This window comes from Podarcis tiliguerta (genome assembly GCF_965153285.1).
Source record: "Podarcis tiliguerta genome assembly, chromosome: 7".
NCBI classification, from domain to species: Eukaryota; Metazoa; Chordata; class Lepidosauria; order Squamata; family Lacertidae; genus Podarcis; species Podarcis tiliguerta.
In genome coordinates, this window is record NC_139540.1 from 63,211,152 (window position 1) to 63,236,667 (window position 25,516).

The window sequence follows — 25,516 nt, forward strand, 5'->3', positions numbered from 1 at the left end:
AGTAGTTTTTGCAGTTATATCAATAATTACTGATTTGGTTATGCTATTAGAAATACATTGACAGATAATTATGAAATTATAGTGAGGTTTAATCAGTTAACTGTTTATATTTGGACAGCTTTTCTGCTGTACATTATTGGACGGAAAAATAATCATTAGTAACAATTTAAACTATTTGTTTAACTAAAACAATAACATTATAGCACATGTATGCATGTTTGTTATCTAGTGTGGTTAAACAATTAAAAAAAACCCAAAACTTAGACTGAGTTTTAGCACACATGAGAAACTTAAAACAAATCCTTATTTCCTGATGAATAGCCTTTGGACTATAATGTAACTATAAGAGGAAACTATCTTTAGAATCATTTTTCCTCCAAAAGCATTTTATTTTAAAAATCCAATGTAAGTCAAAAAAACCATTTAAATAAAAAAAAATGATTTTTTAAATAAAAATAATAATTGGTTTTTATCCACCCTGGACATCTTAAAATGCAGACTGCTTTTCATAATAATTTTGAAACTTACTTGCTATTCAAGTATTTATTAGCAGAGTATATAACGACCACATTTGCGTGTAGCACTACACTATGGTGTGGTACTGTGTGGGCCTGTCCGAGCCCAAATAAAGCATCGAGTTCACATGCCCTCTCCCTTCTGCTTCTCCTGCGTGGCTAAGAGAAGGACATTGGGAGAGCTCAGTTTCACTTTAAAATATTCCCTTGCTTAATCTTAGATTCAAACCAGGGAGCAACAAACTCTGGTAAGTTTCATAACAAGCCAGCTTCAAACCACGGGTTATGAAGCTGGCCTGTGAAACATATCCAAAATTGTTTTGAACCAGGATCCCCTGGTTGGTTTGCAACAGTAAGTTGAGATTTATTAAAAAAATAAAATGAAACTGCTGGAATCATTGACCTGGCTGCATGGGAGTAAGGGAGCACATCAGTCCAACGTTTTGCTTATGCTCAGTCTGGCTAGATTTAGCATTATGAGTGAGCCAACCCATTGAATCCATGTGGGTGATTCTGTCCTTTTCCATTGGCTAATCAGTGTAAACTTACTCAAATGGTTAGATTTTTCTTTCTTTCTTATTCACATAGGCTACTGAGGGCCCCTGCAAAGCTCCCAAACCAGGGATGCTAGACTTTGTCAAAAAGGCCAAATGGGATGCATGGCAATCACTTGGCAATTTGCCACAGGTGAGTAGTATGCTACGAAGGGCAAATTTATTTTATTCGGCCTTTGTTTTATTTGTAAACCATCTTTCAAAATTAAAAGTTCTTCCCAGGGCAGTTCACATAATATATATCAAATAGGGTCGTGCACTGTCCACCTATCTGCCCCACTCCAGGGAACATCCCGGGCAAAATCAGTTTTGGGTGGGGCTACTGTTTTATTAGGGATTTTCGTGGGAGAAGAATGAAATCCTGTGTCTCCTTCCTACCTCCCTCTCATCTGAAAGCAGGAGGGTTCAATCCTGTGGGGTGCTGCTTCTTGCCTGCACCTTCCCTGTGGAGAGCATGCTGGTGAAGCCTCTCCAGGCTTCCAAGGTAGACTGAACGCACCTTGAACGGCACCTTGTTTTAGAGGGGGAGAACAAGGGGAAAAAATTCTCCCCCTCTCTGCGCAGTGCCTCCTGCCGCTTCGCTGAAGGGGCGCTGGACAGAGAGGGGGAGATTTTTTTTTTCTTGTTTTCCCCCTCTAAAACAAAGTGCGTCCTATGGTCGGGTGCGTCCTATAGAGCGAAAAATCCGGTAATTATTATTTGCTGATGTTTTGAGAGTTAATTTTATTGTGTGCTATTATGTTCTAATAGATTTTTGAATATTTAACTTGATATAATTTGTTATATTTTAAAGTTAAGTTTTATTATGACTTTCTGTATTATTATAAGGTGCGGGTTCCTCATTGTATATTTTGTTGCTTGTAGACTGCCTTGTGTTTAGCAATAAAGAAAGGTGGTACAAAAATTAAAAGTGAAATGGAACTAAGTATCTCATTAAAAAAATTACTTTGAAGCCAGAATCCTTTACCTTGGTGCTATTTGCACTGTATTCACGATTTTGTATCTGGACCCTAGCTATATGTAATCCGTCACCTGTTTTATTATACTTGGAGTGGGCTTCTCGTTCCAGGACAGCGCAAGACAGAAATACATTGAACTTGTATCCAGTTTGGTGGCTGCAGAATCTTCTCAGGTTGAAGCGACTCCTCCTGGCAGCAAGGCTGCCTATGAAACACTAGAGGTTTCTACTAAAGACAACATCACAAAGATTGTGTTAAACCGCCCCAAGGTGAAAAATGCTATCAGTAAAAAGGTAAGCTGGTTCATCGCACAGGTCACAAATCATTGGCTAACAGAGAAAGTGAGATGGAAATTTTAAAAAAGAGAAAGATCCAGCAGAACTTTTAAGAACTGAAAAGTAGAGGACAGATTACCATCCCTTGTACTACCTGCTGCACTATCAATTTTATGTTTTCTTCCCTCCACCTTTTGCTCTCACTTTTTTCTTTCTGGGTGGTCTCTGTAATCTTTCTCTCATATATATATATATAAGATATATAAGAAATTATATATAAGAAATAAAATACAATGAAACAATGTACAAATTGACTTTTGTTTGTATACGTTAATAATGTGCAATCCTCTTGAGAAGGCTTCTCTAAAATAAAGGGTCTTCAGTAAGCCTCAAAATTAATTTCCATGGGAAGGGCAGTAGCTGGTATATGGGAGGTAGGGATGGGGGAGAAATTCATTTTTGGCACATTAGAGGCAAACCTCCCTAATTTCTAAAACGAAACGGAAACACAGCCATCCTCTGAATTTTGCAATGTAGTTCGCCCACCAAGTAATGTGTACAAAAATTAGGGTATACTAAGGTAAAATAAATAGAACGCGGGTGGCACTGTGGGTTAAACCACAGAGCCTAGGACTTGCCGATCAGAAGGTCGGCGGTTCGAATCCCCGCAACTGGGTAAGCTCCCGTTGCTCGGTCCCTGCTCCTGCCCACCTAGCAGTTCAAAAGCACGTCAAAGTGCAAGTAGATAAATAGGTACCGCTCCGGTGGGAAGGTAAACGGCATTTCTGTGCGCTGCTCTGGTTCACCAGAAGCGGCTTAGTCATGCTGGCCACATGACCTGGACACTGTACACCGGCTCCCTTGGCCAATAAAGCGAGATGAGTGCCGCAACCCCAGAGTCGGCCACGACTGGACCTAATGGTCAGGGGTCCCTTTACCTTTAGGGTAAAATAAACTGTGTGTTTGCTCACCTCTATACAAATCACTGGCTGATGGTGGTAGGGAAATGCATTTAAAACATTTGGATGGCTTCTCTGCTCATCCACACACTCACATCTCTTGGTCCTTCCTTTCATATAAGCAAAATGTTAAGCATGTATATATTTGCAGGATTAAAACAAAAAAGAGCACAATCCAGTGGGCTGCCTGATTAGGGGCTTCCCATTCTTATTAGTTATGAATACTCTGCATGCCCAGGGCAATTCTTTTTGCAAGATGAGAGAAAAAAAGGAGTTCCTGTATTGTCCAGGCTCTGGATTCAGCCGAGACTATGCAGATGTAGTAGAATCTTAGGCAGCCTTCCCAAACCCGGTGCTCCACCCAAATGTTTTTAACTGCAATTTCCATCCCTGACCATTGGGCATGCTTGCTGGAGCTGATGGGAGCAGGAGCCTAAGATGATTATCTTGAGAAAGGCTGGTCTTAGATCCAGCTAGCTACCCCCAAATTTCTCGAACTTCCTGTAACATCAAATGGTACTTGTTCTTCCTTTCTCATTCTGTGCAGATGTACGATGAAATTGTTGAAGCACTTGAGGAAGCAGCAAAAGATGACTCTGTAATTACGGTTTTCACAGGTACTACCCTTTCCTGTATTCTCTATCAAGTTTGTTTTTCTTTCAAAATCCCAGTATGCAAATAATAATAATAATAAACAATTTATTTATAACCCGCCCACCTGACTGGGTTTCTCCAGCCACTCTGGGCGGCTCCCAACACGATAAAACATCAAACATAAAAAATTCCCCTAAACAGGGCTATCTTCAGAATTCTTCTAAAAGTCAGATAGCTGTTTATTTCCTTGACATCTGATGTGAGGGCGTTCCACGGGGCGGGCGCCACTACAAAGAAGGCTCTCTGCCTGGTCCTTTTCCTTGTGTGCTGTGCCTACAGAGAACACAAAGGAACTGGTGGAAATCTGAAGGTGACAAAGTGCACCAGAAGGAATGAGACGAAGCAGTGAATCCCCAGTAGCAGGAAGGGCAAGCAAGTGGTGCAGGTCCCCTTGCCCAACTCATCCAAATGTGTATGGTAAAACACACACACGCCAGTTTCTATCCTCCAAATCGTGTCTTCTCATGACCTTTTCAATGTATGAGATGGGGGATATGGTTTTCATATGGCTTAATTGAAGTGTGTGCGCTCCCAAAGAGGAAATCCTGGTGATTTTTCTCCTCCTCGGTGGCTTGTTGAGCTGAGTTATGTTGAGCTAAGCTGTGGTTTCGCTTCATGTGTCCTTGGAACCCAGGCTCAAGATTAGCTCCTCCAGACAAACCCTGAGCTGTAGCCTAGATAGCTCAGTTGGTTAGAGCGTGGCGCTGGTAACACCAAGGTTGCAGGTTCAATCTCCATTTGGGACAGCTGCATAGCCCTGTATTGCAGGGGTTTGGACTAGATGATCCTCAGGGTCCCTTCCAACTCTTCGAGTCTATGATTCTTTGAAACGATAGGGCTAAACTTGGTTGCAGGTTGTGGTTAGTCTGGAGAGAGTTTGGGGCTCAGCGAGACTGCAGCAAAACCGCCAAGGGGAAGCAAAGCAGCCGGGTTCTCCTCTCTAGTAGCCCACACACTTGCACTGTCATCATTTGATTTTTCTTTCTTCTGTACCTGTATAAAACCACATTTGCTCTACAGACGATAGCGTTGTCAAGGAGGGAATCCTAAAAACACCCAGCTCTGATCCAGCAGAAGGGGAGTGAGGTGATTACCACCAATTTCCCCTTCCCCTTACAGGTCTCAGTGTCCCCTCCCCAGCTCCCCAGAGCAGTTTTTCTGGAGGGAGGGGAGGAGAATTGGCGAAAATGTGCTCTGCTCCATTTACCAGCAGAAGCCTCCAATAGATGGGAGCCCCATTATTTTCAGAGACCCTACAATCAAGTAGAAACACTGCAACCGGAAGGTTCTTAATTGGTTAAATACTTGTTAAGCTTTTGAGCCAGTTTGAAGTAACTGAGAGCTCAATTCAGACGAAGATGGAATTTTAATGTTCTATTGACTTTCCTGGAGTAGTTAAACATGCGTTCACTATCTTCCATTTGAAATCAGAGAGGCATAAAAAAATCCTAAATGTTTTATTGTGCCCATAACAAGCTAAATACTTAAATAGAGAATGTTCATTCATAAACATCGTCTGGCTATTTTCCATTTGAGTTTATTTCACCAGCTCAGAAGTCCTGATGTGTGTGCTTGTTTACAGGTAGTGGAGATTACTATTGTAGTGGAAATGACCTGAACAACTTTACTAACCTCCCAGCAAATGGATTAGAGGAGATGGCAAAGAATTCTGCAGAAATGCTCAAGTATGACTTGTTTTGCATTGTGTTGAAATGCATACCAGACATGCAGAATGTGTGGTGGGAGAGGGACACCGCATTTTAACACATTTTGAAAAAAGAGAAAACTGAAATGTGTAGCCTGATCTGGTTTACTTAGAAGCAAATCCCTCTTGAGTTCAGTGGGGTTGCCCCTAAGTAAGCGTGCAAAGGATTGCACCTTTTGATAAATTCTCGGCATTAGAAGCAGTGGCTTTTTTCACAGGAGCTCAACTGATGTGTGTATTTTGTGTGGAATAGAAATTGTGCAGCCCAAGAAAACGCAAGTTATGGGAGAGTTCGTATCTATTCCCTTTGTAAGTTAACAAGTGGAAGGTTTTTGTCTTACACATTATGAATAACAGTGCAGTTGAGAAGGACCTGATAAATCTATGTAAAAACATTTATAAACATACTGAACCTGTATTACTTACCTATGATTATTTCCATATCCAATTTGAAAATTAATGCATGTATAATATATAAATTTAATAAAATACATAAATTTTAAGACTAGTTGGCAATTTCAAGTAGAACAACTAAATTAAACAAAGGATCCTATAGAATTCAGCTAAAATCATTGATGGTGTTCTTGAATTTTGTTTCTTTAGAGCCTCCCAAATGTTGCATTTTGGGGGAAGCTGGTCACAGAGATTAGCACCATCACAGGTGACAGGGTATAGTGCTGGATCCTAAATTATGCCTTCTTTCTGTATTTGTAATGGAGACTGAGCAAATTGTGTTGAAGGCTTTTGTTATAACTAGTTGATGAGGGCCCATTTCATTGCTGTGAATGGATGGAAGGATGCTTCCTTAATTAGTTTGCAGGGCTAGTATATGAAAGCTCTGTTTGCTGTCATTTGAGAGAAACACACCCATCCTGTACAGACCTTTAAAAGATCAGCCTGACTCTGGAAGGTTTTGACTTGGACTGCCAGCTAAAACCAAGCAAAACCCCCTACATCAAGAAGTATCTCTTATATGAGGTACTTCCTGTTTGCCCTGTTATCAGGCATTGACCCCAATATCTAGAAGCACCCTGAAAGCAATGTGAACCTCTGGCATTCATTATAGCTGCAGTATTGGAGAATGCAAACCTCCCATTAAAGTACTTAATTGCTCTGGTGCAGTCAGTTTTGAGTTCACAGATGCTAGCTTTGCACTGACCAAGAGGGTACAATACTTCCCACTTCTCTGTCTTCACTATACTGTGGAATCTTTCAAGTTCAAGAGACTGACATTATCTGCTTTCATTTATGTGCCACTTACACACCGCCTTGTCATGGTTTTACAGCCCAATGTGTCTGCTGTACTTTGAAATAATGATGTCAAACAAAGGAAAAAACCCTGAAGAAATTAACCCTCCTTTCCCAGGTCCCTTTAGAGAGGGTCTGGAAAGTGGGTGCATCATTATCGTGATTCACTGTGAGGGATCGCAGCATGATGAAAATCAATCATTGGGAGGAGAAGTGGTTTTGCCTTTAGGCTGCAAGTAAACACAGTGGCGCTGTGGGTTAAACCACAGAGCCTAGGACTTGCTGATCAGAAGGTCGGTGGTTCGAATCCCTGCAACGGGGTGAGCTCCTATTGCTCGGTCTCTGCTCCTGCCAACCTAGCACTTTGAAAGCACGGCAAAGTGCAAGTAGATAAATAGGTATCGCTCTGGCGGGAAGGTAAACGGCGTTTCTGTGCACTGCTCTGGTTCGCCAGAAGCGGCTTAGTCATGCTGGCCACATGACCGGGAAGCTGTACGCCGGCTCCCTCAGCCAATAAAGCGAGATGAGCGCTGCAACCCCAGAGTCGGCCACGACTGGACCTAATGGTCAGGGGTCCCTTTACCTTTACCTAAAACACAAAATGGCTGAGATGTATCGTTGGGCAATAGCTGACATGTGTGTTGTGATGTGGGGAAATTGCTGACACTGTGTGGAAGACTGTTCCACTATCTACAGCCATTATATTCTGTTCCTTTTTCTTTCTAGAGACTTTGTAGACCATTTTATTGATTTTCCTAAGCCATTAATCGCTGTGGTGAATGGGCCAGCTGTGGGTATTGCCGTAACTCTCCTTGGGCTGTTTGACGTGGTGTATGCTACTGACAGGGTAAGTTTTCTGCATGAATGTCTGACACACCCCCCCCCCACTCCCAATCCAGTATTGGGCTCTCATAGAAATTGAAGTTATTTAAAGTAAAAAATTCTTTATTCAGTTTGTGCACTGAGTTTCCTTCCAAATGGAGACTTGAGACAGCTGACAGCATCATAAAATGTATGACTCAGTATAAATAAGGGAAATACAAAGAGTCTTTCCCCTTCACATCAGTAAAAAAATGTGTTGGCTCAGCTTTCCTACCTGTTGCTATGAGCTGTGACCATTTAGAAATACTGCCTGAAAGAGGCTTCCAGAACTTGCTGCCCTCCCTGAGTTCATCTGAACGTCAGTAGCTAAGATGGCTCTGAGCTGGCATCTTGCTCTTCCTGTGCTCCTTTTGGCCTGCAAGAACAGCCAACTTTGCACAGCCTTCTCCCAGCTGGACTGCAAGTTGGAATTTGGCAGAGAGAGCAAAGCTTCCCTGGTTCTCTTTGCCCTTATTTTCTCCTGGCATCTCAGTTTCAGATGGGACATGAGCTGCGGGTAGAAAATGTGGTGTGCAGTGTTTTCCTAGGTTGGTCCAATTAGAAATGCAGAATTATAGTGCCTCTGCACTGATACTCTGTCTAGTTATCCCCGCTTGGACTACTGCCATGCGCTCTACGTGGGGCTACCTTTGAAGGTGACCTGGAAACTACGACTAATCCAGAATGCGACAGCTAGACTGGTGACCGCTGTGACCATATAACACTGGTCCTGAAAGACCTACATTGGCTCCCAGTACGTTTCCGAGCACAATTCAAAGTGTTGGTGCTGACCTTGAAAGCCCTAAACGGTCTCAGCCCAAGTATACGTGAAGGAGCGTCTCCATCCCCATCATTCTGCCCAGACACTGAGGTCCAGCACTGAGGGCCTTCTGGCGGTTCCCTCCCTGCAAGGTTACAGGGAATCAGGCAGAGGGCCTTCTCGGTAGTGGCGCCAGCACTGTGGAACGCCCTCATTTCAGATGTCAAGGAAATAAACAACTATCTGACTTTTAGAAGACATCTGAAGGCAGCCCTGTTTAGGGAAATTTTTAATGTTTGATTTTTGTGTGTGTGTGTTTTTAATATTCTGTTAAGGGTTAAACCACAGATTAAGGGTTAAACCAATTATTATTATTAACATCCTATGTACTGTGTCCTGGAATGCGGGTGGCGCTGTGGGTTAAACCACAGAGCCTAGGACTTGCCGATCAGAAGGTCAGCAGTTCGAATCCCCGCAATGGGTTGAGCTCCCGTTGCTCGGTCCCTGCTCCTGCCAACCTAACAGTTCGAAAGCACGTCAAGTGCAAGTAGATACGTCAAGTGCAAGGTACCGCTCTGGTGGGAAGGTAAACGGTGTTTCTGTGTGCTACTCTGGTTCGCCAGAAGCGGCTTAGTCATGCTGGCCACATGGCCCGGAAGCTGTACGCCGGCTCCCTCAGCCAGTAAAGCGAGATGAGCACCGCAACCCCAGAGTCGGCCACGACTGGACTTAGTGCTCAGGGGTCCCTTTACCTTTAATATTCTGTTGGGAGCTGCCCAGAGTGGCCGGGGAAACCCAGTCAGATGGTTAGTGTGTGTGTGTGTGTGTGTGTGTGTGTGTGTGTGATGATGATGATGATTATGGCTCCCTCTCTCATTCTTTTCTCTGTTCCATTATGTTTGAGAGCATACAATGCTTTCTATCCAAGTAAGCTATCGGATGTATAAACATCATTACTGTGGATGATTCAGGTCCAGAACATGCATTGTCGCTGACTGTGTCTGTCCCCTGTCATTTATACAAAGAACTGTGAACTTCAGCATGACAAGCACATGTCCAAAGCCACTTGTGGTCTCGTTCTGGATGACAGCTGTAATTGGGTCACTGATAAATTGTCTCAAGTCAAAGGCAGGCTTCATTGTTCCTTCTGCATAGCACGCAAACCATGGAAAGCTTGACTTTTGTAGCTAGGGCTGCACATATTATTATCTAACCACGTATAGAAACCCTCATGCAATTTAAAAGGGATATTGACAAGTTGAAATGTGTGCAGAGGAGGGCAACCAAGATGACCAAGGGTCTGGGAGCCAAAGTTTGATGAGGGAGTTGAGTATGTTTAGCCTGGAAAATAGGAGGCTGAGAGCAGATATGATAGCCATCATCAAATATCTCAAGGGCTGTCACATGGAAGAGGGGGCAAGCTTGCTTTCTCCTGCTCTGGAGGCTAAGACCTGAACCAGTGGCTTCAAGTTACAAGAAAGGAGATTCCGACTAAACATCAACAAGATCTTTCTACAGTAAGAACTGTTTGACAGCGGAATGGACTCCCATAGGAGGTTGTGGACTCTTTCCTTGGAGATGTTTAAGCAGAGGGTGCATGGCAATTTGTCACGGACGCTTTACTTGAAATTCCTGCATTGCTGGGGATTGGACCCCTTCCAACTCTGCAATTCTGTTATTCAAATTCAGGATTTAAAAGGACAGCTAGATATTGTATGCTATTTGAAAGTGACAGCATTCTAAAGCAAGAGTCTTTTTCCTTCACAGGCGACATTTCACACCCCCTTTAGCAAGCTGGGCCAGAGTCCAGAAGGATGTTCCTCATACACGTTTCCAAAAATTATGGGTGCATCCAAGGTAAGAGAGATACATTTTTGTCTTTTTGAGGGTTGTTTTGAGAGAAGTGCCTCTTGCGCTTCGCTCAGGTAGCCAATGAGCCCTATTCTAGGAGTTAAACAACTTGTGCGGGGGCTGAAAAGCCACACACGCTGTCGCCACCAGCCTCATCTCTGGGGATGAGCACACTTGCAAGCCTCCTGCACCCCTTCCCACTGAACACACAAAGGTTAGGAATAGAGGTGACCGGAGGACAAGACCTGCCAAGGAAAACAAAGAACTTATTTATGTATGCTACAACAGCGGCAAGAGTCTTGATATCACAAGGATGGAAGAATGAGGAAACCCCGACAAAAGAACAGTGGCAAGAGAAATGGATGAGCTACAGTGGTACCTCAGGTTAAGTACTTAATTCGTTCCGGAGGTCCGTTCTTAACCTGAAACTGTTCTTAACCTGAAGTACTACTTTAGCTGATGGGGCCTCCTGCTGCTGCTGCGCCGCCGGAGCACGATTTCCATTCTCATCCTGAAGCAAAGTTCTTAACCTGAGGTACTGTTTCTGGGTTAGCTGAGTCTGTAACCTGAAGCCTATGTAACCCGAGGTACCACTGTATGCAGAACTGGCAAAACTGACATGCAAATTGCGAGATAAGGACAACTGTGACTTTAAAGAAGAATGGGAACTTTTTACAAATTATTTAAAAAGACAACAAAATGAACTGGACTCCTTGGCAGGTTTTGAATAAACATACACAAATTTATTGAGGGTTAATACAGTGGATAGATAATATAAGGATGTATACAATTTTACAATATGCAGAGAACAATGTGAGTTGAGAAATCAGAGAGAGGAGCTGAGGGAAGTCTTGGGGGGAGGGAGGGAGGGTTTGTTGGGGAGGTGGGAGGGGGGAAAAGGAAAATAATCAAGATGATTTGTTTTGATAATTTGTTATGTTAAAATTGTTAATAATTTTTTAAAAAAAGAAATAGAGGTGACCGGGACATTGCATACCCCCCTGTGGCCTTTCCATGATTTGTTTAACTCTAGTTTTAATAATGCTTTTTGCAGGTTGCTCCCCAGCAAATTCCTTCGCTCACAGCTGCTCCTGGAGCAGCTGAAAGAGAGTTTTTCAACAGTCTCCCTTGGGAGGTTGAGGAGTTGCCTTCCTTGGAAGTTTTTAAGCAGAGGTTGGATGGCCATCTGTCGTGGATGCTTTAGCTGAGATTCCTGCATTGCAGGGGGCTGGACTAGATGACCCTTGGGGTCCCTTCCAACTCTATGATTCTATGAAAAATAATAGTAGTGCCAGACCATTGATCATGCTAGCCCAGAATTGATTGGCAGCAGCTGACCAGAGAGCCTCAGGTGAGCTCTTTCCCTTTCAGGATGAGTTATTCCCATCACCCGAATGCCTCCGTTTAGGAACATTTCAGCTGCTGAATGCCAAAAACCTGGAAGTAAACGCTCCAGTTTTCGGATGTTTTTCGCAAGCCAAACATCCGACACGGCTTCTGCTTGAGTGCAGGAAGCTCCGGCAACCAATCGGAAGCCACGCCTCGGTTGTCAAACATTTTGGAAGCCGAACGAGCTTCCGGAATGGTTTACATTCGACAATCAAGGTTTAACTGTATTACTGGAGGTGGCAGGGACTGAGCTTGGGATCCAATGCATGTACTCTAAAGGTAAAGGTAAAGGGACCCCTGACCATTAGGTCCAGTCGTGGCCGACTCTGGGATTGCGGCACTCATCTCGCTTTATTGGCCGAGGGAGCCGGCGTACAGCTTCCGGGTCATGTGGCCAGCATGACTAAGCCGCTTCTGGCGAACCAGAGCAGCGCACGGAAACAGCATTTACCTTCCTGCCAGAGTGATCCCTATTTATCAACTTGCACTTTGACATGCTTTCGAACTGCTAGGTTGGCAGGAGCAGGGACAGAGTAACAGGAGCTTACCCTATTGCGGGGATTCGAACTGCTGACCTTCTGATCGGCAAGTCCTAGGCTCTGTGGTTTAACCCACAGCGCCACCCGCGTCCCCCTGCATGTACTCTACCAGTGCGCTATTGTCCCCGCTCCATGTGTTTAACAAAGCACAAAGGTTAACAGACGGCAACGAAAGAACAAGCTGGGACTGACAGTTTTGCTTCTGTTTGCCACTAGCATTTTGCCCAAGTAATCGTTTTCTTGTTTTCCTTTCTTTCAGGCCACTGAGATGTTGCTTTTCAACAAGAAGCTGACCGCAGCGGAAGCCTATTCGCAAGGGCTTGTCACGGAGGTTTTCCCTGACCAGGTTTTCCAGAAGGAAGTGTGGGCACGGCTGAAAGCTTACGCAAGCCTTCCCAAAAATGTTAGTATTTTTAAAAAATTAAAACGCTTATTTTCCAGGCTCTAATCATACGGGTTTGCTCATCTTCGTTCTAACACATTCCACAACCACAGGAGAGCTACCGTTCCCAGAACCTTTGGCTCTAAAGTAGTTCCATTGTTCATTTCTTAGGTTTTGGCTGCATGGATGCCAACATAGCTTGCTTCTGGAGCCTGACTGTATTGCATGCATAACTCCACTAGCGATTTCCGTTCTCCAGGTGCCAGTTCTTGTGTAGCTAACATGGTGCTATCTGTGCACAAGAGGATGGTATTGGGGTGTGTGCTTGGGTGAACCCCAACTTTTGCAGGAATTATAAACAAAAGCTTTAGGGAGGAACCCCAAAACATCAGCAGTTTCAGAATGCTGAGTGGCTATTTGCGGCAAGGATGGGCATCCGGGAAGGAGGAATTTGAATGGAATATCCTGAAATAAGCATGGCTGGTTGAAGGACTGAACAGGAAATCGCTCCACACTGTAACATATTGTTGCAGGTCCTGCTTGTAGATAAACTATTCTTAAGCTCATGGTAGTGAGCAAATCATGCTTTGAGGTTAGTATTGTTTCTGTTTTAAACAGGGAAATTGAGACTGAGCAAATAATGGCTTTTCTGCTGTTGCCTCTGCTCTGCCTTTTTATTTACATGCATCTGCAAAACAGCTGTTGGAAATGCACAAAAGAGTTTTTTTGAGGCCAGCCGATGTACAGCTTTGATATTTAATTCAGGTAGTTTTCCAACCTACCACATAGGACTTTCATAGACCCAACATTACTCTGTCCTGAAATGTGGGAAATAATAATGAAAGGCGGGCTATAAATCTTTTAATAAATAAGTTATAAATAACTTGCAATGTAATTTGACCTTGACCTCCTCAAGGCTATGCATGTGGCAAAAGATTTATGTTGCTCCAAAGAAATATTTATTCAGGAAAATAACAGCATAAATCTACTCATATTAAGGGAGTAGGAAGGAAAAAAGGATTTCAGCTAACACTTGGACTTTGATCTAAATATTAAAATATAATAAGCATATTAAATTTTTTACAAAAAAACTATATTCTGAGAAAACTTGCCCATAAAATCCTGAAACATCTCTAAAGGCCTGCTAATGTTTTACAGTGATGTAAAAAAATAATATTCACATGGCTGTTTTGAGTGTTTGGTTTTGTGTTTGTTGTTTTCTGGCTCTTTTGGCCTTTTATTGATAATTTTTGGGGGGTGTATGGGGCCTGTTCTTTCAAACACATGTCTATCTTTGACCTTTTCAAATCCTTTGTGAGGTTTTTTTGTGGGTCTTCTATCAGGCAGTGGCGATACAACAGTAATTATTAAACTCTGGCTTTCATCTGTCAGTTTCACCTGCTTTTCTATGATCTATTGATTGGCTACATCACTTAAAAAACTTTAGTGGTCATTAACATCTTTCTCTTGTCACAGAGGGCAATTTTTATAGCCTTATTGATTTGGTTTTCTAATTCATATGGTTAAAATCCTCTCAAAATGTGAAAGTATGAATTACACAATATTGCACTTCAGTGTGAAATGCATGTGCTTAGTTCATCTGGGAATTATGTGCTCAGAATAAAAGAATCGGATCAGGGAAAAATAGCCTGAACGTGTCTTATTTCCCACTTTTCTTTTTTAAAAAAAATTCCCTTAAGCCATATTATTTTCTCTCTGCTTTGGGAGTTCTAGAATAAAAATATATACAGTAACAGCAACTTCAAAATGGCCCATTTATAGCAGAGTCAGTTTTAACAAGTATTGATGTAAGCTCTGATTTTGGACATTATCCTGGTTTGCATATTTCTCTGTCTCCAACCAATCCAGACACCACCAGACACTGACAGATCTGTTTGACTCCAACTAATAGTACCATCTATGAAGTTCTTCTTCCATCTGTTTGTAGATTCAGGGTATTGGTTTCTTACTGAGGATACCATTGACACTAAATGCCGTTCGGCAGTTTAACTCCGGTGAGCTTTCTGTACTGTGCAAAATCTGCAGGACCGCCCAGTGGAAATTATTACAAGCAGAACAGCATGGCAAGATCAGCATTATCAACCTTACCTGCTTTTCATCTTGCATATGCTAACAAAGACACTCATGGTGGTAGTCTTGGTCCTGCTTAAACAGAAGAGAATTTCCTGTGCCATTTTTTTCATGCTGCACTATAATCTGCTTAAAGCACAAACTTTTTTTTTTAATTATACTTTTCAGGTTTATACATTTCACTAATTTTACAATCATTTTAACATTTCAAAACTTGACGTCCTCCCCCCTCTTTCTGCGGTTCCTTACATTTCTTTTTAATACCTTCTGCATATCCAGATTAACTTAGTTTGCTCATTTATTCATCTAATTTAAATATATACTCTTATTGAACAGCAGGTTATTACAATAATCTTGCTAATGTTATTACCTGTTTACGGTTTATGTGTAAATATTCAATAAACCATTTCCATTCTCGTGTGCAAACTTTTTGCTACATTATGCCTGCAGCCTTAGGTTAGAACCTCAGCAAAGATGTGATTCTAACAAAGGTTTGCCGGGTGACCTTAACTTGGAGGCACTGGGAGGGAAGCAATCAACCCTTTTTACATTGGTACCTCGGGTTAAGAACTTAATTCGTTCTGGAGGTTTGTTCTTAACCTGAAACTGTTCTTAACCTAAAGCACCACTTTAGCTAATGGGGCCTCCTGCTGCCGCTGTGCCGCCACCGCGCAATTTCTGTTCTCATCCTGAAGCAAAGTTCTTAATCCGAGGTACTATTTCTGGGTTTGCGGAGTCTGTAACCTGAAGCGAATGTAACCTGAAGCGTATGTAACCCGAGGTACCACTGTATACACTAGCTTCTTTCAGGGGAAAGCTGCTGTTGGGTAGAGAGAAATATAGGAGCCCCCTTCACACTAATCCATTGTACCCTGCACCCATCCTAACCCCCAACCCCCAAATTTGTATTACCAGCTAGATTTGGGATTTTACACCTTATAGAAATGTCACTTGGAATTGCACATTCCACACTTAACGATGGAATTTTTATGTATTTATTTCTCTCTCCAGAGTTTGGCAGTCTCCAAGCAGTTGATGCGAAGCATGGAAAAGGAGAAGCTCCATGACGTTAACTCCCAAGAGTGTGAATGTCTCAAGGAGAGATGGCTGTCCGATGAGTGCATGAACGCCATAATGAGCTTCTTTCAGAAGTCCAAGCTCTGATCTCTTGCCAACTGCGCAGAAAGAAATGTCTGTAGAATAGTTCCGTTCCTCTTACCAGAAGACTTAAATTTCATTCAATGAATCCTTTGAATACATATCCATGTTGTGCCTTAACAGGGACGAGCGTAATCCCTTTAACATGCAGGTGGCACCTTCGCTCCTAACATTGTCAAGCTTCTCATTTTTGGGAATTTCCGTCTTTTGTATTTGGACATGAATTTGTGGTGCCAGAAACATCGTATTCCTCCCTCTGGGCACTCAGGTGGGAAAGCGCTCACTGCTTTGCATGCGGAGCGGATTTCTTTGAACACGACGATGACTGTTTGTCTTCCGAAAGGGGTCACTGATTCAATGTCCCCAAACTTTTTAAGCTCTTGAATAACTGACTGTCTGTCATAGTGGGCCGACATGCTATTTGGTGTCCATCTATTGCGAAGCGGGGGGAGAACGTAGCATTTGCGTTAGCGGAAAATTTGAATTAAAGCATTTACTTACAAGTACTTTGGAACCTTATAACAGTTCTGTGCGTTTTGCTATGTTATGTGACACTCGCTCAGTGTCGTGGGTTAATACAGTCCTTTTGCAAACCGCAGCAGGCATTTGTGTCCATCTTTGGTCTTTAAATTTAATTCCAGGGCAAATAGAAACATCTCTCACTGTAAAGTTGGGAAAATAAGGCTTTGGGTGTTTTAAACAATAAAGCCAATGGGAAATGTGTGTGTGTAAGTGGGGGGGAGGGAGGGAGGGAGACGGAGGAGAAGGGAAAGAGGGAAAAGGTTTAGGTGAAGAGTTTCATTCGGTAAACACTCCTGGTGTACATTGCAGGAGTTGCAACGTGTTCAGCAGATAATTAGGGCCAAGATGATGAAGACTGGCTTTTATTTTGCAGTTGGGTGGGGGGAAAACCTAGCATAGGGATAAGCAAAACCATTTTTCTGCTCACACACCTGCCATACTACATACGACACAACAGAGAATAATCCAAGTCGGCGTTTCTCCAGCAGTTTTTGGACAACAGTTCCCATCATCCCTGACCACTGGTCCTGCTAGCTAGGGATGATGGGAGTTGTACTCCAGAAACAGCTGGCAACCCAAGTTTAGGAAACCCTGATACAAGCGGAAGGCACAATTGGATTGGCTTAGAACTGGGATGGGAGAATCTGTGGTCCTCCAGATGTTGCCGGACTACAGCTCCAATCATCCCTGACATTTGCCATTCTGCCTGGGGCTGATGGGAGTTTACCCACATCTCTTAGTGTAGCAGGCTTCCCCCCACCCCTTGGCTTAGAACAGATGCTTAGATCCACATGTGCTGTTAGCCATTCCATTGGATACAACGCCCCACTCATAAAACTACACTTCAGTTGAGACCAATTGTTCTTTTTGTGTAACGAGAAAAAAAATACCCTAGAGTGTGGTAGCTGGGATATTATTTTGTTCCACAACTTTCAGTGTTTTGACAAGTATAAATTGCACACGGTGTTCTGCTCCAGAGAGAACATTGCATAAGAAAGTGTGACCTGATTTTTTCCTGGCCATTTGTTTTAACTTTTCATATTTTGGAGTCTCAAATTTTCACAGGTAGAGATACTTTTCAGAGTTTTATCAAAAGGCATTTTAACTATCTGCCAGGCAAGTACCTTCAGTGGCTGAATGTATAAGTTTTCCATACCCTGTGACTGGGCCAAATCCTAAATTTATAGCAGAAGAACATAAGAGACAGTAAGGTCCCTTCAGGAACAAGAGCATCTACTACAGAAATAACCCAAATATTAGAAGCAAGCCAGAATAAGCTGAGTTCCTGATTCTTATTTCTTGGTTGGGAGGAAGCAGAGGAGAATATGCTAATAGCATTCTCCCCTGATTCTTTGAAAGGTGGTGTGAAAACAATGGATAAAACACATTTTTTCTGTAAGAAAGGATTATTGTGGCAGATTGCCAAGTTTTTACTGACCCTGTTCATGTGCCTTTTACAGCAGCTTGATACACAAATAAAGATAAGTGAACAAGTAAAGCTTTTTCTGGTGTAGAGACAAGGTGAAACTTTTCCTAAATATTTTCATAACTGGAAATGCTCTGCTTGTCAAATTTCTGCGAGTTTAAGGTGCTAGTAGGAGCAGAACCAGTAACAAGACCAATATGGGGCAAAAAAATGAATGGGTTTGTAATGTGAAAAGACGAAAAATAAGTAGGTGCTTCTCTCTGTCTCTGTCGCTTTCGTTAAATGAACAAAACAGATAGTGGTATCAGTGAAGAAGAATCTCTGACTTTTTTTGTCTGTGGGCTCAGGAAGAGAGGTCATGTTGATCCTGCCAACATCCCAAAGCACACACAGAGGGAAATGAAGCACTTGGGCCACAACTTCAGCTCTCAATTTCCCAAAGGTGTTACGATTCCTTCCCTGAAATATGTGGCCATCATCAGATTGGCTGGATTTAGCAACCTGTCACTCAAAGCCACCTGGGCACAAGAGGCCTTAAATATCAGTAGGGTCCCCGTAACAGTTGTCCCTCTTGAGCCCCTCATCTGGCGATGATGCCAGAAGCTGCCAGTGCCCGAGGCAACTATTGAGAGTTAGGTGTGTTCTGTTATGTGTTGCCTAGTGCAATACCTTTTGATCTGCACGCATGCGATTTCTTCTCCTTTCCCTATTGTATGTGCTCCTTAGAATAAGCTGCTCAATTGGATTTATGGGTCGCATTGGTTTTGGGACACACTCAAGGGCTGGAAGCCCTCTCTTGTTTGGACAATGCTACTAGTTGTTAAAGGGACGTGGGTGGCGCCGTGGGTTAAACCACTGAGCCTTGGGCTTGCCGATCAGAAGGTCGGCAGTTCGAATCCCCGCAACAGAGTGAGCTCCCGTTGCACGGTCCCTGCTCCTGCCAACCTAGCAGTGTGAAAGCACGTCAAAGTGCAAGTAGATAAATAGGTACCGCTCCGGCGGGAAGATAAACAACGTTTCCGTGCGCTGCTCTGGTTCTCCAGAAGCGGCTTAGTCATGCTGGGCACATGACCCAGAAGCTGTCTGCGGACAAACGCTGGCTCCCTCGGCCAATAAAGCGAGATGAGTGCCCCAACCCCAGAGTCATCCGCGACTGGACCTAATGGTCAGGGGTCCCTTTACCCTTTATTAGTTGTTAAATTGCCTGGGGGAGCAGGAGGAGAGAGAGGCTGAAGTTGTACAAGAGATTTGGAATTCCGCTGGCTGTTCCTCCTCCTCCCAGGGCAACCACCATACGGCAGTGGGAATCCAACCCCCCTTGCCCTCAGTGACACATATGCCGGAGGCAACGTTGAGATAAAAACGGATCAGGGCAACTACTGCTATGGGCCTGTCCTTCAGGGATGGCACTGGAGCATGTGACACCATCTGCCACAAACCCTAGTTTATGATTGTGGCACCACCCACCACAAACCCTAGCTTATTTTTCTTACTTATTTCTAGCTGGAGAACAAGCTGCAGATAGAGAAGCTGGTCAAGAAGGGAATGGGGCTAGATTAGACTCCCTTACTCTTTCCTTGCTAAATAGCTGATCAGCCGTCTCGTCTTTTTTAAAAAGGGTTTGTGCTTCCCATTGCATTAGTGCAACAGTGTTCATTTTCAGGTGCGACCCTACTGACATGCAAATGCTTGGAGAAATTCCTTGTCTTTATGTCCCAACCATTAAAAAATCGGAACTCCATCGCCTTGTTGCGTATGTCTTCCAGACAGTTAAAGCCATAAACACCTCTTGGTATACTGATAGATGTTATGTGTTTATAAACCCTTTATTAACATAGCCTTTGGTCACTGGAGAAGAAGCAAAATGAGAATGAACTGTGTCCATATAGCAAAATAATCCTGGAATAACTTCATTGTTCTGTTCCAAGGCGGAAGCGGGCAGTGGTGATACAGGTCCAGTATACCTGAAGGAGCGTCTCCACCCCCATCATTCTACCCGGACACTGAGGTCCAGCACCAAGGGCCTTCTGGCGGTTCCCTCACTGCAAGAAGCCAAGTTACAGGGAACCAGGCAGAGGGCCTTCTCGGTAGTGGCACCCGCCCTGTGGAACAGCCTCCCACCAGATGTCAAAGAGAACAACAACTACCAGACTTTTAGAAGACATCTGAAGGCAGCCCTGTTTAGGGAAGCTTTTAATGTTTGATGTATCACAATATTTTAATATTCTTTTGGAAGCCGCCCAGAGTGGCTGGGGAAACCCAGCCAGATGGGCGGGGTATAAATAATATATTATTATTATTATTATTATTATTATTATTATTATTATTATTATTATCATTTTCCATTGCAGTCTCGGCATCAGGAGATCTGGTGGCAGGGAACCCTTTCTGTTTATGCAATGTGATGGGCTTTCTAGCTAGAAACTGAGTGTGCACCTATATTATTAGAGATTTGGGGTGGGGAACATTTCCCCCACAAAAAGAAAGTAGAGGATACAAGTATCCCTAAACAAAAAAGAAGTTATACAATAGATGCATTCAAAAAGAAAAAAGAAACACTTTTGTATAATATCCTACCTTGCAATTATGGTTGCCAGTGGAGCATCATGTCTGTACACCCCAAAGGCTTTATGTTCCTTGGCAATCTTGTTGGAAAGATATCTTTTTGTTAGGGGCATGTGATCTGGCTCTGGTGAACAGTATGCTCCTTGCAGTAGGTCGCTAGCTGTTTCGAACGTGTCAAAGTAGGAGACCTTGTAACCTGAAGAGGGAGGGGTGGAAAACAAGAATGGTTTATTGCTTTAAATATACAGTATTAGAATGGGGTTTGTTGCATTTTTATTTTATTTTATTGTACTTCTCCTGTTGCTGTAGCTTTAACAGCAACTAACTTCATCTGATCAGGGAGAATGGTCTCTGAACCCCCAGACCTTCCAGCAGATTACATGGTGTTGGGAGATACCAGAGGTTGATCTTCTGGTCCAGCAGTTTATCTTCCATCCAGCTCCTGACTGGCAACAGTGGATGTAGACATTGAATAGAAGGACCTCTTTGCAGAAGTTCATTTTGATCATTTTGGCTTCCCATAGATTGTCCCCATGCAAGATTTATCAAATGACAGAGGTAGCCTTCCAACGATAGTGCGGGCAGAAGAAGGTCTCCCATACATCCTTGCCTCCCTACAGATCAGACTGGATATAGGGCTAGCTCCCGAAATACTCGGGCACAACCATCTTTGTCATTAGTTGCAACAGTGCACTAGCCAGCCGTTCCATAATCAGATATTTCTTCAGGAGCACCATGTTCCTGGCACTCCCCAATTATCCACAGGTCTGTGCTGGAGGACTTTAACATCCACGCTGGGGCTCCCTTGTCAGGAGTGGCTCAGGATTTCATGACAACCATGGGTCTGTCCCAAGTAATTTTTGACCCTACCCACGCTGCAGGGCACACTCTGGACTTGGTTTTCCTCACTGGCTTGGACAGTGGTGGTCTTAAGAGTGGAGGAACTTTCTACAGTTCTTTTGTCATGGTCAGATCACACTACCTGGTGGGGTTTACACTTGCTAGAACTCAGAGCCTCTGCAGTGGTGGCGGACCGATTAAGATGATCCACTCCAGGAGACTGAGGGATCCAGATTGCTTCCTGATTGCTCATGGGGAGTTTTCTGTTGCCTCGGCAGGTGATTCTGTTGAAGCCCTAGTGGCTCTCTGGAATGGAGAAATGACTTGGCCCTTCAGATGTTTTGGGACTACAACTCCCATCATCCCTAGCTAACAGGACCAGTGGTCGGGGTGATGGGAATTGTAGTTCTAAAAACATCTGGAGGGCCAAGTTTGGCTATGCCTGACTGTGACTATGGACACTATCTCTCCTGAGCATCCCCTCCCATGAAGTGGTTCCTGGTTCTGTGGGGAACTGATGACAATGAAACACATGAGACAGCAACTAAAGTGATGTTGGTGGAAAACCTAGGAGTCTGGCCAAATACAGGCCAGAGTCTCTTTGAATACCCATTCCATGGCAGTGTAGGCAGTGAAAACATCTTCCTTTCTCTGCCTCCATTGCATCAGCAAGGAGCTGTCCAGCGGAGCTGTTTCAAGTGGTCAGGGGTCTTTTACACTCTGGCCCACATTAGGAGAATTTAGACTAGGCTTCTTCAACCTCGGCCCTCCAGATATTTTTTAGCCTACAACTCCCATGATCCCTAGCTAGCAGGACCAGTGGTCAGGAAAGATGGGAATTGTAGTCTCAAAACATCTGGAGGGCCAAGGTTGAGGAAGCCTGATTTAGACTACTCAACTGCCCACTGTGAACAATTTGCTCAGCACTGTGCTTGCAAAATTGAATGGATCTGTACTGACTTGGACGCTATAGCTGATAGCCTGCATTTGACCCTTCCTTGTGGCCCACAAAGCAGATGATGAATTAAAATGAAACTGTTTTCCACCTCGTTCATGGGGTTCTTTTGTCTTTCATTGCACAATTGCGCTGAACTGTGGCAGTAGGTTTATGCAGGCTTACTGCTTTGCAGTAAAATTCTGTTTCATTGTAAGTTGTCATTAAATTGTATGGTTTCTGTATTTTTAAACTGTTTTAAATTTTAAAGAGCACCTATTATAAATGTGAAAGAATCATTTAGCACTGTTATTGGGTAAAATGACTTACAGTTGAATCTTATGGAAATTTACCCAAAAATAAGCCTTATTGATTTCAGTGGCGCTTACTCCCAGGGAAGTATATATAGGACTGGAAGCAAATATAGACCATTGTCTTAGGGCAGCAAAATGCTTATAATGATGTGATAGTAGAATCATAGAATCATAGAGTTGGAAGAGACCACCGGGGCCATCGAGTCCAACCCCCTGCCAAGCAGGAAACACCATCAGAGCACTCCTGACATATGGCTGTCAAGCCTCTGCTTAAAGACCTCCAAAGAAGGAGACTCCACCACACTCCTTGGCAGCAAATTCCACTGTCGAACAGCTCTTACTGTCAGGAAGTTCTTCCTAATGTTTAGGTGGAATCTTCTTTCTTGTAGTTTGGATCCATTGCTCCGTATCCGCTTCTCTGGAGCAGCAGAAAACAACCTTTCTCCCTCCTCTATGTGGCATCCTTTTATATATTTGAACATGGCTATCATATCACCCCTTAACCTCCTCTTCTCCAGGCTAAACATGCCCAGTTCCCTTAGCCGTTCCTCCTAAGGCATCGTTTCCAGGCCTTTGATCATTTTGGTTGCCCTCTTCTGGACACGTTCCAGTTTGTCAGTGTCCTTCTTGAACTGTGGTGCCCAGAACTGGACACAGTACTCCAGGTGAGGTCTGACCAGAACAGAATACAGGGCAAGTACTTTTAGAGGTGGTGCATATTTTATATTGGGGAGGGATGGGAAGGCAATATATCTTTTAACTTAACAAATATCATAATGGGGAAGGAATTATTATGGCAAGCTACCATGAACTTTGTTTAAATCAAAGCTGCACAGCTTGAATGCTTCTTGCTATTTGTTTTTCTGTCCAGAAATATGTGAGATTTCGTTTTCAATCTCTTTTCATCCCCCCCCCTTCTGTATTTTACCTCTTAAAATCTCCAGCAAATTAAACATGCCTGTCTCCCAAAATAATGAATTGATTTTTTTCCAGATGGACAGTGTTGAAGTTTTCTTTATCTAGGGAGGATTAATTTTATTGAAATACAATCCTTTCTTTATCCCACTTCAGACGCTTCTTTATTCTTCTGCAAAGTACTATTAAAGCCATTTCTGGCCTTCATTATCCTCTGCCTTGTGAAAGAGCAGACACACCGTTTCAGGCTGCAGCTGCTAAGAAATTGTGACTCAAGGCGTTCATTTTCTGAACCAGCCACATAATTGCCATATTAATATGTGAAAATGTGGTTTAATAATATTTGCCTGTGGCATGCATCCCCTTCAACCTAAAGGTCTCGTATTTAGGTAATAAATATTATTTAGTTCCTACCAGCACAGCTGTACCTTTCCTGTCCAAAGGCTATTTAAACACTGTCAATCTCTGTTCCCATTTTAGTAATACTGACAGTTATATATCTCCAAGTTTTCATTTCAGTAAATATTTTCATATTCCTCTTCTTTAAACCCACTCCTTAACCTTTTCCCTTAAAAACAGCCTGGCGTGCAGACATTAGGACCAGCAACTCTTATTTCCAGTGATGCCAAATATAGTCTGCACGTACTTTTTTCCTGGTCTTCATAAGCACACCGAAGAAGAAGCTCTCTCAGAGGGTCTTGCAAGTTGCCACAAAGTGCGGAAAGCTTTTGGAACACCTGACATATGTCTTCCTCCTTATCGCAGCTGCTTAATTTCTGATAAATGACCAGGGGTGGCAAGTTCAGCTTAGATCTTGTCACCCACCTGGTGCCTGAACTGAAGATTCTCTTGCTTGCTTTCTGGTTCGTGGGGAGTGGCGGAAAGTTCGGAAGAGAGGTCTTCACAGGCATATTTATTCCTCTTTTCTTGTTCAAAAAGGTTTGTTAGGAATGTAGCTACCACCCAGTGGAGCACAGCAAACATGTTTGTTTCTCTTTCTGTGCCAGAGGCTTTTTCCAGCCCTTGCTATGAATTCCAGACATCACAAGAGCAATGTGACATCACAAACAGAAGGACGGGGAGGAGTTGGGTGGAAGAAACTATATTGTAGGAACATGCTCAATGTAGCTATTATTATTATTATTAAATATATATACCGTCCTATACCCACAGGTCTCAGGGCCATTCACAGAATAAAATAAAAACTACCGTATTTTTCCGTGTATAAGACTTGTTGTTTTTTTACCAAAAATTAGGTTTAAAATTGGGGTTTGTCTTAGACACAGGTAGTGCTGAGGGGTGTTTTCTTGGGGGCGTCTTATAGACGAAAAAATACGGTATATAACCACAAAATACATAATCAAAATAAAAACAACAACAACCCTATAACACTCCCCCCCCCCAAAAAAACCCTCACATTTTAAAAGGGCATAGGATGTCAATCAAATTAACCAAAGGCCTGGTTCTTAAAAAGAAACGTTTTTGCCTGGCGCCTAAAGTTGTATAATGAAGGCCCCAAGTGAACTTCCTTGGGGAGAGCATTCTACAGAAGGGGAGCCACTGCAGAGAAGGCCCTGTTCTTGTGTTGCCACCCTCTGGACCTCTCAAGGAGGCGGCACACGAAGAAGGGCCTCAGAAGATGAACTCAGGGTCCGGGTAGGTTCCTATGGAAAGAGGTGGTCCTTGAGGTATTATGGTCCTGAGCCGTTTTAAGGATTTATAGGTCAAAACCAGCTACCATTCCCCCCACCCCATAATTGCTGTCAGCCAAATTTTGCTTTAGCTAGACAGAACAGTTGTTGTTAAACAAAATTTATATAATGGTTGGTTATAAGGAAATCTCTAAGCGGTGGCCGAACCACGCCTTAACATTCAACACACATTTAAAGCACATCCCAAAGAATCCCGAGCACTATAATTTGTTAAGGGCACTGGGAATTGTAGTTCCGAAATGGAGAAACTACGGTTCCAGGGATTTGGGGTGGGGAGTCATGCGGTTTAAATGTGCAGTGAATATGCTTTAAATGCATGGTGTGCATCTGCCAATAGATGGATCCCCTACTCCTGTTCTAGAAGCATGGCTGTGTTGGGACAGCTTTG

At 43.2% G+C, this 25,516-nt stretch overlaps 2 protein-coding genes across 8 annotated transcripts in view; one reads left to right on the forward strand and one right to left on the reverse strand.

The window, feature by feature from the left end:
• ECI2 (enoyl-CoA delta isomerase 2) overlaps window positions 1-16,498 on the forward strand; it is a 36,242-nt gene extending 19,744 nt beyond the window's left edge. For all 5 annotated transcript variants that reach the window (XM_083449569.1, XM_083449570.1, XM_083449568.1 and 2 more), the window contains exons 3-10: window positions 1,104-1,202; window positions 2,139-2,321; window positions 3,810-3,879; window positions 5,499-5,601; window positions 7,596-7,716; window positions 10,258-10,347; window positions 12,529-12,672; window positions 15,754-16,498. In XM_083449569.1, the coding sequence (XP_083305695.1) occupies window positions 1,104-1,202; window positions 2,139-2,321; window positions 3,810-3,879; window positions 5,499-5,601; window positions 7,596-7,716; window positions 10,258-10,347; window positions 12,529-12,672; window positions 15,754-15,906 (963 nt within the window). In that variant the 3' untranslated portion in view covers window positions 15,907-16,498. The remainder of the gene's footprint in view (window positions 1-1,103; window positions 1,203-2,138; window positions 2,322-3,809; window positions 3,880-5,498; window positions 5,602-7,595; window positions 7,717-10,257; window positions 10,348-12,528; window positions 12,673-15,753) is intronic.
• Window positions 1-24,491, reverse strand: part of LOC310681610 (testis expressed protein 56-like) — a 30,084-nt gene extending 5,593 nt beyond the window's left edge. Inside the window, exons 1-4 of one of the 3 annotated variants that reach the window (XM_083449669.1) lie at window positions 24,063-24,475; window positions 20,426-20,609; window positions 14,761-14,814; window positions 13,445-13,469 (exon numbers count right to left, since the gene is read on the reverse strand). In XM_083449669.1, the coding sequence (XP_083305795.1) occupies window positions 13,460-13,469; window positions 14,761-14,814; window positions 20,426-20,609; window positions 24,063-24,327 (513 nt within the window). In that variant the 5' untranslated portion in view covers window positions 24,328-24,475 and the 3' untranslated portion in view covers window positions 13,445-13,459. Of the gene's footprint in view, window positions 1-13,444; window positions 13,470-14,760; window positions 14,815-15,714; window positions 16,333-20,425; window positions 20,610-24,062 lie in introns of those variants that run through there. The other 2 variants (XM_083449668.1, XM_083449667.1) reach the window with 2 other exon arrangements.
• Between the last annotated feature and the right edge of the window lie 1,025 nt (window positions 24,492-25,516).